Source organism: Mixophyes fleayi, chromosome 2, assembly GCF_038048845.1.
Source record: "Mixophyes fleayi isolate aMixFle1 chromosome 2, aMixFle1.hap1, whole genome shotgun sequence".
Classification (NCBI taxonomy): domain Eukaryota; kingdom Metazoa; phylum Chordata; class Amphibia; order Anura; family Limnodynastidae; genus Mixophyes; species Mixophyes fleayi.
The window spans coordinates 303,580,036-303,592,695 of NC_134403.1; the positions used below are offsets into that span (position 1 = coordinate 303,580,036).

The 12,660-nt window shown below is 38.6% G+C and overlaps 1 protein-coding gene across 1 annotated transcript in view; it reads left to right on the top strand.

The window, feature by feature from the left end:
- Nucleotides 1-3,208: 3,208 nt before the first annotated feature.
- The window catches only part of LOC142140431 (arylsulfatase D-like), a 65,197-nt gene continuing 55,745 nt past the window's right edge, over nt 3,209-12,660 (top strand). Inside the window, exons 1-3 of the mRNA XM_075198183.1 lie at nt 3,209-3,352; nt 8,635-8,756; nt 9,977-10,099. Of these exons, the coding sequence (XP_075054284.1) occupies nt 3,210-3,352; nt 8,635-8,756; nt 9,977-10,099 (388 nt within the window). The 5' untranslated portion in view covers nt 3,209. The remainder of the gene's footprint in view (nt 3,353-8,634; nt 8,757-9,976; nt 10,100-12,660) is intronic.

Consider the following 12,660-nt stretch of genomic DNA (forward strand, 5'->3'; position numbering starts at 1 on the left):
CTACCCAAATCCAGACAACAGTTGTATAGCCATTTGTAGTGTATGTCAAGCCACAGTCAGTCGAGGGAGGGACCTAAACCATCTTGGAACCTTGTCTATGTTACGCCACTTGATGAGAGTTCATGGCAAAGTGTTGGGAAAAGCTGAAAGTTCTTCCAAAAAAATTACAAGCACTCCATCATCAGCTAGGACCCTTCGGTCACCGACATCCCGACGGCCACAAAATACAACCCCAACACCATCCTCATCAATATCCTCAGTAGCGCTCGGAGTTAGCCTGCATCCCACTTAGTAAGGCTGGATGACTCCTGCACTATAATTGATTCCTCTGAAGAAAACGTTCGTCCCACTGCTGCTGCTGTTGCTGCTGCTGGGGGTGAATCGTCAGCCCAGAGGAAGACCAAAAAAAACAGCAATCCTACATTTCAACAATTAACTGTAAAACAATCATTTGCTAGGGGAAGCAAATATGACAGCAGTCACCCAGTCGCCAAGCGAATCACAGACGCCATGGCTACCATGTTAGTGTTAGATCTGCGTCCAATATCCACAATAAACGCAGCTGGTTTTTCACAGTTAATTGAGGTTTTGTGTCCGCATTACAGAATTCCATCGCGACACCATTTTTCCCATAAAGCTATTCCACAACTATACCAAAAAGTGTGTACAAATGTAGAGATTGCGCTGAAAAATACCATTCTGCCAACTGTCCACTTAATCACAGATATGTGGACAAGTGGAAGTGGGCAAACCAAATACTATATGACTGACAGCCCACTGGGTTGGTCATTCACCTTCACCAGCAGGAACAGCAGCAGCATGTACACCACTACGTAACATTTGTCACAGGCAAGCCACTCTTTGTACAACTGACAATTTGTTTTACGAAAACAGAGATGTGATTGATACATAGCTTATACCACTTGAACTCTCCCCAGGATATGTCATTTCTGATAATGCCAACAATTTAATGCAAGCATTACAACTGGGTGAATTCCATCACATTCCCTGTTTTGCTCACACCATCAACTTGGTGGTGCAGAGCTTCCTAAGAAATAAACGTGAGGTGCAGGAGATGCTTTCGCTGGCCCGTAAAATTTCAGGCCATTTCAGGCATTCTGCCACAGCATGTAGGAGACTGCAGCAGCTCCAAGAACAGTTTAACTTGCCCTGCCACCAACTTAAGCAAAAGGTGTTAGCTAGGTGGAATTCCACCCTGTACACGCTTCAGAGGATGGAGGAACAGCGCAAAGCCATTCAAGCGTATTGCACAAGCCATGACATTGGGAAAGGAGGGGGGATGTATTTCCCTCTAGCAGAGTGGGGAATCCTTTCAGAGCTGTACAAGATGCTGAAACCATTTGAAGTTGTGATGTGTGAGGTGAGTGCAGACTCTGCTAGCTTGAGCCAAGTCATTCCTTTAATTAGACTATTGGAAAAGCAGCTTGACAAACTGAAGGAGGGGATGAAAGCAAGCAATTCCGCAAAGTATGTTGGCCTTGTAGATCAAGTACTTAATTCACTTCACAATGATCCTCGAGTTATTAAGATCTTGAACTCGGATCCCAACGTTTTGGCCACTGTGCTTGATCCAAGATTTAAAAGTTACATTGAGTCTTTGCTTCAAAATGAGCGAGATGTGAACTTTTGCAAGTTGTCCGCTGACCTGGGCCTTGGCTTGACGACGTGTCCTCCTTCAGTTTCTCAAGCAGCTGCTGCTCGTAAAAAATTAAATTTTCCAAAAAGAAGCAGGGAAGACAAAGGGGGCAGACCAGAACAGTTTAACATCTGGGCTGTTTTGAAGGATTTTTCAAAAAAATGTGTGACCTTGCCAATAACTCCATCCAATACGTGTATTAACATGCAAAGGCTGGTGGAGGATTATTTTTAAGAGGTAATTGATATGGAAATATCAGACAGTCCCTTTCCTTACTGGGAAGAAAAGCAGGCCATTTGGAAACCCATGTACAAACTTGCTTTGCAATACCTAAGCTGCCCACCCTCCATTGTGTACTCTGAATGAGTATTCAGCACAGCCGGGAACTTAGTCAGTGATCGCCGTCGAAGGTTACTTCCAAAAAATGTGGAGAAAATTATGTTTATAAAAATGAACTACATCTTCCACGAGGAAGGCCTTCACCATCAAAGACATCCAAGCACTGACTGTTCTCTAATGGCGAATTCAAGCGGCGTCCTCTAATTTTTCTGGCTGTCAAAAATTATGTTTGCAAGCCGTATCTATATAAAACAATATTTTGATAGTCTGTGATGATGACGTACACACTGATGAGGGTGAGGATGAAGATGATGACGATAACATCTTTTTAAAACTTTCTATTTAAGTGTAGGGTGCAATCTACCCCCAAAGAGGAAAGGGACTTGGGGCATTTCTATATCATGTACCGTCTTGAAAGGCTGCTGTTTTTGGCAATTTCTCAATAAGGGTAGGGTGTCATACACAGACTGACCCCAAACTGGCTTTGTCCATTTCAATTAATATTGTACAGTCTATAACGGCTGAATTTTTTACTATTTTCTACAAGTGGAGGGGGGCCTATAGAGACTGAAAGCAAACTGTCTTTGTCCATTTCTTTACATATTTAACTATAAGTATAGAGTGTAATATACACCCAAAGACAATGGCTGCATTGCCAATATGCATAGATGGAGAGGAAGACAATCTGTTTTGTGTGTAGAATTAATGACGGCCTACCAAAAGTTAAACCCTTTTTTTCATAATTTATTAGCTTTACAATTACATTACTTAACCAAGAAACAGGTGGAGCACTAAATTCAGTTATTTTATGCCCAAAAACATTAATTTTTAAACAAAATTACAATACAAAACCAAACAAAACCAAAACCAAAACATGCAAGAGCAGTTTGGCAAAACCAAAACCAAAACACGACGGTAATCCAGATTCAAAACTAAAACCAAAACACGGGGGTTAGTGAGCATCTCTAGTTTTTAGACAAAATACGGCACGTATAGGCATTTGTTCTTGTTAGTGATTCGGGGCCTTGGTGTTTTAGGTGTTTTTAAAAAATACGTTTTCTATGGGCTGGTTTTTGTGATATATTTTGGATTATATTTCATAGCTAGATTTATTTCATTTAATTTTACAATTATATATTGAGTGATTAGCGCTTTTGACTTCCACTCTTTTTACTTTCATTCATTACTCTGTGTATTCTGTTACAGGAATCCCATGGCTATTTTACCATTTCTACTTCTGCTCCTTTGTTTATATCCAATAAAAGAAGCAAATGCTCAAAAGCCAAATATTTTATTGCTCATGGTCGATGATCTTGGAATTGGGGATGTTGGCTGTTATGGGAATAACACAATAAGGTAACAATTTGTTGTATAAGTTTGGCATCTACTGCACACTGTGCTACTCCAATGACTGTTGTATGGAGATGCACATTGTGTAAAAATAGTAATTTAAATTACTACTCTATTAATTTGATATGTAAAAGCTGGTAAAGTGTTTTGTATGCTGACCCTATTTGGCCATTTTTATAATGGACTAGGCTATACATTTAAAATGTATTACTGTAAAATGATATACAAGCATATAGTAAGAATTTATAATAAATGCTAGCATTAAATGCCAAAGGTTTTAAAGTGGAAAAAATATTAATTATTAACAATTTGCATTTTTATATATTGTCTGTAAAACATGAGGATGTAACTAATTGTGCATATATGTCTTTCTGAGTGTAAGTGCCCTATTGTTGTTTTCCATTAATATTATCTAGACACCAATAGTGACAAACAGTAGTCAAATTATTATGAAACTTGCACAACAGTAATCTAATATATATAAGCCTAGCGGCGTGTGTTAGTGTGTGTGTGTGTGTGTGGAAAAAACTATTTTCTCAGAAAGGGCTCATCCAATTGACCTGAAATTTGGTATACTGACATAATTTGACAAAAAAATTATAATAGTGAAGTCAGTTAACTTCCATCATCCCCCCCTTCCCCCCGTGGGAGGGGTAGTAAAGGCTAAATTTACGAGTTGAGGGCTCAAACTCTTTTTCGTGAGGTAATTTTACCTCATGAACACACATAGTATACTTAACACAGTGAAGAAACCTGATGAAAGCACCATATGCATGGACGTCATTACTGTGCTACCCGCCTTCCTTACAACTTGGCAAACACCTACTATTACTACTCACACCTTCCTAACAAGTCGGCAAAAATTACTACTCACGCTCTATTGACAAGTCCGCAAAAAACTACTACTGACGCTTTCCTAACAAGTCAGCAAAAATTACTACTCACGCTGTACTAATAAGTCCGCGAAATATAAACCACAATCCAACTTCTATAGCTCTCACTATCAAACAATATCAATCAAATTCATTATCTTATTTTTATTTTTTTATTCTTATTTAAATGGGGAGGTCAAAAAAATACGCCAATGAAGAAGATAGGCGAAGGGCGAAAACTGCCCAAATGCGCAAATCAAGACAGAGTCAGAGTGAAGATATGCGAGAGCAGGAAAGAGAGGCAAATAGAATTGCAATGAGACAGTTAAGAGAGAGTCAGAATGACCAGATGCGAGAGCTGTAAAAAGAGGCAAATAGAATTGCAATGAGACACTTAAGAGAGAGTCAGAATGACCAGATGCGAGAGCAGGAAAGAGAGGCAAATAGATTTGCAATGAGACAGTTAAGAGACAGTCAGAATGACCAGATGCGAGAACAGGAAAGGCAGACAAGTAGAGTTGGAATGACACAATTAAGAGAGAGTAAGAGTGACGAGATGCGAGAGCAGGAAAGAGAGGCAAATAGAGTTGGAATGAGACAGTTAAGGGAAAGTCAGACTGAAGAGATGCGAGAGAAGGAAAGGCAGTCAAAAAGAGATGGAAGGAGACGATTAGCTGACGCTAAAAAGAAAAAGTTAATGACAGATGCGTTACCTTTAAAAGCTAACAAAGATGAAAATGCAGTACACCAGCACTACTGTGGAAACATGAATGTAAGATGCGAGTTTTGTAACTCAAATAATTTTTTGGCCGAAAGGCCACAAGATGAAAAATGTACTCAATGCTGCCAGAAAGGAAAAGTTAGATTAGAACAGCAGGATTTTCCTGACATTCTAAAAAAATTGATGACAGAGAAAAAAATTGATAAGTATAGCAAACTATTTATGGAAAACATAAGAAATTATAACGTTGTGTATCGAGAGGTTTTAGAACAGTAAGACGATGGAGATTAAGGATGTGGCGATGAAGATGAAGGATGAGTTAATGGAGAAGAATGATGAGGTGTTGACATGTGGACAAAACCACGTTAAAAAGGGCGCTTACGTCGGTAAGTAACGCTCTTCCCCTGAGGAGGCCTGGCCTAGCCCCAAATGCATGGCAAGAACCTTTTTAACACCTTAAGTAGGTTGATTTGACTAGAATGCATGAGTATCATGCACGGGTTAACTTGTATTTTAATAAACCTCATGGGAGTCTCCTCATTTTATTAAAAAAAAAAAAAAAGCTGCATTTCCTGATGTGACCTGGTGCAGCATATTTATCCTTGACTTCATGCCTCTTATGCCCAGTAGTACATATGAGCCAGGCTATGTGGGGAGAAGCCAGTTTAACTTGCTATAATACTTAATTTCATCATGTGTTTCCTTTGTTTACCTGTTCATGTGAGTGTTTGACTACATACACTAAAAGATAAGGCGAGTATAAGAAGGCACTATACACTGACAATATTCTGGCCATATCCAAATCCTTCTCAATCTGTTTAAAAAAATCCATATATATATAGCTAGATCTTGGGCTTCAATGTACCGCCTGATGTTTTACAAAAATTAAAACTCAATTACAATTTTGCTGGCAAAGCCAAAAAATTATATATCTGGGGGTATAGCTGACAAGGTCTTATAACCAACTTTATGATGCTAACTTTCCCAGACTAATAGGATTTATAAAATCTTACTGGAAAAAGTGGAACAAGATTATCATCTCTCAGGGCACATTGTTGCTATAAAAATGAATGCCTTATCCATTCTTTTATATTTATGGCAGATACTCCCTATAGCTGTTCTTGACAAAATCCTTATAAAACATTCAGCAATCATTATATGGCAGGTAGAACAGGGTAAATGTATCAAAGTGCAATTTTGCAAATCCACTGATTTTCTCGGGAGAGTTGAAACTCGCAGATATATGAAGTTTAGATTTCATGTAAAATTGTTGTGCTTCTGTCAAAGTCGCTATTTGCAAAATCGATAGAGATCAAACTCCCGACTGTTTGCCACTACAGCTATACAAGTCTCAAATGTATGAAGCTGCGATTAAGCAAACTCAGAAGAGTTTGCTTTCAAATACGCCAGATACAACACGCTGCATTCTAGCAGCGTGTTGTATAAACCCATCACTGTTACACTGCCTGTCATACTGCCGGAGCTCCGGCATCTGTCAAAACAATCTTAACCCTAGTGCTGCCAGACTACTTCTGGTTCCGTGAAAATCGGGGAAAAAGTTTGCATTCTTCTGGCCAGGGGGGTGGGAATGTTACAAATATGGGGCTCCTCTGCCTGAAGAACAGAAGACTGCAATCAACAATGGGACCTGTTCTGAAGAACAGAAGACATTACAAGCAGGACTTTTGGAATTACAAATTTATTTTGGACATGGACAAGCCGGACTGTGGGATACAAAATTATTTTGGACTTTGTTTACAGACATTTTGGGATTAAAAGCTGCTGACAACAGAAGAAAACTTAATTGGGGAGTATATTGGGGATTTATTATTTTTAATAAAAATATGATGTGTAAATGAGGGTGTTTACTGTCATTATTGTGGGTTTATTATTTTTTATTAAATGTTAGTGGTTGTAACGAGGTTGTTTTGGATTTGTAAACATTTTGGTTTGTGGAGCTACAGGTCCCAGCCAGCCCTGGGTGTCATGGCTTGTTGGCACTTGTGCCAACATGCCCTGGCTGCCATGGTGCTTGTAGTTGAAAAAGTAGCAGCATGCCAACACTATTTATGGCACCCGGGCTGGCAGGGACTTCTAGTTTCACAAAACAAAATGGCGTCTGTTTTTTTAGACATTATTTGCCGTTATTACCCTACACCCACTGCCCAGGGTTGTTAGAAGAGCCCTAGTGCTATCATCACTGGGTTGGGTGTCCCTAGGAAGGGGGGCCGGCTGTGTTTTTTTGGCGGACCACACTCCCTAGTGAATCCAGCCCAGCGTTGAACAGCCTGGGGTTGGTTAGTCATTATGACAGGGGGACCCCTCCCGCGTGTACCACCAAACCTGGCTGGTTTGCCTAGTGCTGGTTCCTTGGAAATCAGGGGGACCCCACGCAAATTTTTCCCCGATTTTCACAGAACCAGCAGTAGTCTGGCAGCACTAGGGTTAATACTGAATAGAGGGGGGACCCCACAACTTTTTTCTAACTTTGATCTATTTTTAACACTTTTGCCAGCTGATGGAGCTCAGTCAGCTGTATGACAGGCAGTGTAATAGTGATGTGTTTATACAACTCGCTGCTACAACACAGGAGAGTTGGCTAACACGGGAGTGTTTTGAAGATCAGGATAAAAATCGCAGCTTGATACATTTGAGAAAATTTATCACCCACGATTTGCAGCGATTTTAACACGCTGAATAAATCGGACCTTGATACATTTACCTCCTAGAGTGAAGATGGGGACTATGTTTAGACATCTTTGTAACGGGGGCGATATAGTTCCTAACTTATCCAAATACTACCTGGCAACACACTTGGCCCACTCCATCCTATGGTATTAAACCCTTATTACACCCTAATCTGGACCTCATTGGAGGCAGACCTTCTAAACTTGTATTCTCCACACACCTTACCTGGGATAAAACCGCAGACTCATCCTAAAAACACAAATCTATTTCCCACTGTAAAATGTACTCTCACAATGCGGGACTGTAGCATCTGCACATACCAACTGAGATCTTACCATGCCTATTGATACCTCTATGGAACAATCAAGCATTTTCACCAGGCCAGAAACATAAAGACTTTAACTACTGGCAAAGACATAATATCATTTTACCCATGTCACAATTGCAATTTCACTCATTGTTCCATATTGATTGGTTTACATGGTGTTCCCTTCTTACCCCCCTCCATCCCATTTTTTTCCTATATCCATCTCTATGTGTCTTCTTTTCAAAAGCAGATACCACCAAGTTTGGGTTCAGGCCAGGGCACAAAATATTTGTACTTTCTTAAATAACACCTATCAGATACACACAGAGGGGGCAGTCATTTTCTGCACTTTGACTTATCATTATCATTGTTCTTTAAGTGAAATAGACATAAAAGACTAAAAAAATCTATTTTGTAAATCCAAACTCCTGCCTTTCTTTAACAATTGGTTAGATACATTCTCTAACAGTGTATTTAATGCCTGTATCTGAAATGCCTTCTCTTTAGTGGGTGCCAGATGTGTAAAGAGCACTGCTTGTGAACAATACAATAAGTATTTGAGGTGAATCTTCAGATACAGATAACTCTGTTAAAGAGTGTAAACATAAGGTTCAGTGATGTCACTGTCTAATAGTGAATTTAGTGAATCAATACGCTATATTCTATTTCTATGTTAATGAAGGTCATCATGTCTTTTCAGGACTCCTAACATTGATAGATTAGCAAGAGAAGGTGTAAAGCTTACTCAACATATTGCTGCAGCTTCGGTATGTTCCCCAAGTAGATCAGCTTTTTTAACTGGCCGATACCCCATCAGAACAGGTAATGTGTACAGATATTACATTTTAAAGATAATTTTAAACTCCAATTTTGTAATTTTAACAAATTGTATGTCTAAATTACTATTATTTGTTTTAATGTATTAAAATATTTATTTTCTATTAAACTACTGTGAAGTCTTATTCTGAATGTTGTAAGGTGCATTACTAGAAAAAGGAGGTATACTCTGCGGGTCAAGCATACTTCTGGTACATTGTGTTCCCAAAACATAAATTCATTGAATTAACAGAATGCAAGACTTTTGAAAGTTGTTAAACTTTAATTCCAAAGTAACTCATTCATGTCAGTCACATTAATGGTAAATGACTAACTCTGTTTTTGCATTTTAAGCATTGATGTGTAAATTAGTCATATACTCCTCTGCACCAGCACTAAAAAGGTGATATTGTTTGATGGTGGTCAGTGATCTTATTGTTCAGAATAGGAGGGCTTAGTACAGTAGCAGAGCCATATTTTAACACAGAATTGGTACAGTTACCTTTTCTATTGGTGCAGCGTATGTAGCAACATTTCACAGAGTTAACCTTCTGTATTAAGCTATAGTTAATGAAACACCTCCAAAATAAACAATATAGGGGCAGTTGGCTGTTTAATGTTTAACTTATTTATTATTTGGGTCATTGATTATTTGAACAACCTCCATATCATGAACTTAGCGTGCAGATAGATATCTAGGAATAGTTTGGACATATACCTGTATATGTATTAGAGTATTTCATTAATTGGATATTAGAAATTGATAATCATTGATGGATTGGTTTCTTATAAATTAGATCGCTGAATACTATATGAAATTTCTTTGGACACTTTATAATTTAGCACTAGATATTTTATAATTAACATATTATGAAATATAGCAAAAAATAAAAATATCTTATAGAGCACTTCAATAAACCAAAACGGCCTAAATTACATCAATAGGATAACCACTAATCCAATAAATACAAATAATGAAATATTATGAAATATGCCTATAATTCCTTTTTAAGCTATTGGATATAGGAATTATGAAAAAAAATTTATGAATATTTATGCTCAGAGCTTAGTTTAAAGTCATAAGAATATTATTAAGGCAGTATTTATTTCCCACCATTGTTAAATATTTTTTCATGATGTAATTTAATGTGGAATGTTGTATTACCTTTGAAGATACTGTCTGGAAGGCTGTGACACTTGTGTTCCTTGTTCTATTTTAACCCTAGGCATGACTGGTCATGATGGTTATCCGGTTCTATTGTGGAGTGCTGTGTCTGGAGGGCTTCCTAGAAATGAAACAACATTTGCAAAAATATTGAAGGAACAAGATTATTCCACAGGAATCATTGGTGAGCATTAACTGGAAACATAGTTATAATTATTTCATTAAATGATCACTAAAAACTATATAAAGCTACTCAGCAATACCCATATTACAAAATACCTATCCATGCCTACTACCGTCACAAAACTTCTTGGGACAACACTATTTCTCCTTTATCAGCTGGTGGCCATATTCTGCTGGAGTCAAGTGTGACAGCTAAATTGATCAGAGAAGATAGACTCAGACTGACATAGGAAACATACAGAGACAGCAGTGGGCAGTGGATGATGGAGCTTGTATTTTGTTATACACGTTTTCAGTGGTCGAAGTGGACATTTTGAAGTGGCATTATGGAAAATGTAAGTCAATGGAATATGATGGTTGCAATGAAATTAGTATGAGAAGTAGTGGCAAGTCATACCACCATATACCAGCCCATTTTGATCACTGCGCATTTTCAAAATAAAGTACACATTTAGTGGTGCCTTAAAATAATTCCTACCATAAATGGTATAACCACATGGGGGCATCCCTTCTGTGCAAAGTCTATTGCATACTTACCAACTTTATGAAGTTGGCTTCAGGGAGCCTGCCGGGGGAGGTGGGCGTGAAGGGGGCAGGGCTCCAAAATTTGCGTCATTTTGGACCCGCCCCCGTGACGTAATGACGCGAACGCGTCATTTTACAGCAGGGGCGGGGCCCGGTGATTCGCTGCGTTTTGGACCTAATTCTGCCCACTTCACTAGGAAGTGGGCAGATGCGGGAGATTGTCACACTCTCCCGGGAGTCCGTGAGACTCTCGCAAAATGCGGGAGTCTCCCGGACATTCCGGGAGAGTTGGCAAGTATGGTCTATTGTACTTTACAAATGGTCAGAAGTGCTTAATTTGGAAAGAAAAGAAAGCAATATGCATTAACCACTTACAGTCTGGGTAAGATAAAATCTGTTTTTGGCTCAAGACATATTTTTCTTACATTGCAAGGTGAGAGAACAATAGACATAAATACTTTGATATAGTAACTGGTAGTTCTAGACAGTGCATGTCACTGTTTCATAATCAGCCTTATCTTGGTTCTCTTTCTCGTACAATACAGACCCTATGTTCATTTAGCAATATGGTGTCTACATTAGTTCAGTCAAAAAAATATACAATATCTATTTTAAATATTCTTTCCTCTGCAGCTCATAGCAGCAAATTTTGATTGTTTAAAGTTATTTTCCACTAACTTTTCAACAAGGCCTTTCTGGTCATGCACAGTGAGATGATAAGTATTGAAAATGATCTCTACTGATGTCACGTACATACACAAATATGTAGAATAGCAACCGTTGACAAGGATAATAGTTCTCCCAATCCTAACGTATATATTGTAAATAAAATCATGACTCCTACCTTCTTGTGTGAGAGTTTAGTTCAAATGCAAAGTTACATGACTGCCTTTGTTTGTATTTTTGTATAATGCTAGGTACACACTAGAGGTTTTTCAGCCGATAAACGACAGCTCGGCCACATATCACGTTAGTGTGTATACTCAACCGATGAACTACAATCGTTTAAAAGTGCCAATTGTTGTTTCATTTGGTTGCACTGTTTAATAATCTCGTTCAAATCACCTGTCGATCATGTAGTGTGTATACACTCACAATCACGATCTCCATAGAGTTTACAGGATCATGATCTTTTCAGCCAATGCCGGAAATGAACATGTCTCTGTGAATAAATCTAGAGAGTGCTGTAGATGGAATAGTTTGTTTATTCATTCTGAGACTGAATATTTAGTTTCAGAGTCATTGAAGCTAACGAAATTCGTTATGACATGTGGATAGCTATAACAAGGTGGTTTTAATCAGTGTGACAGGAATGAATGAGTAACTATTTTGCTGTCATTCTCTAAACAAATAGTGGACCATATGAATACAACAGATCTGAAGGCAGTGGCGGATCCAGGGGGGGGGGGGGGAAAGCGATCTGGGCGATTTAAAACACAATCAGAGCAGCCGGGCAGCACATTGTCACTACCGAGCGGACCTGCACATAGTGTGCAGCCGCCGGCAGCCTTGAAGTCAAAAAGGGGGCGGGGCCTAAATCGCCCCCCTAGATCGCCCGGGGTAGGATACTTTTCCAGATCCGCCCCTGTCTGAAGGTAAATCTATCTAGTATGTATGCATGAATCGTCCAACCGATCGGACCTTCAGTCGCAGGTACAATCGTTGTAGATAAGAACTGCAGTTTCATTTATACAGGAAAGGGCATTTCATCAAATGTAATAAAAACATTCAAATGTATGATAGTGACACATGGTAAAGGTACAGCCCTGATGTTGCCTCAGTTTCATAATTCATTTAAGGCCAAACTGAGTTTTAATTGAGCAGAATTTTATTAGAACAATTGAGATGAAAGTAATAAAGGTGATGGTCCTAAAGATATAGAAGACTGAACTGTGAATTGTTTCTTTACACAGTTTCCACTATGCACATTTTTGCAGTCCTATAAAAGTAGGTGTAGCATGATTTCAAGGAGGTAATAAAAAAAAGAATTTGGGAAAGCGCCTATAAGAAACTTTTTTGTTTCTGGTTGAAAAATGA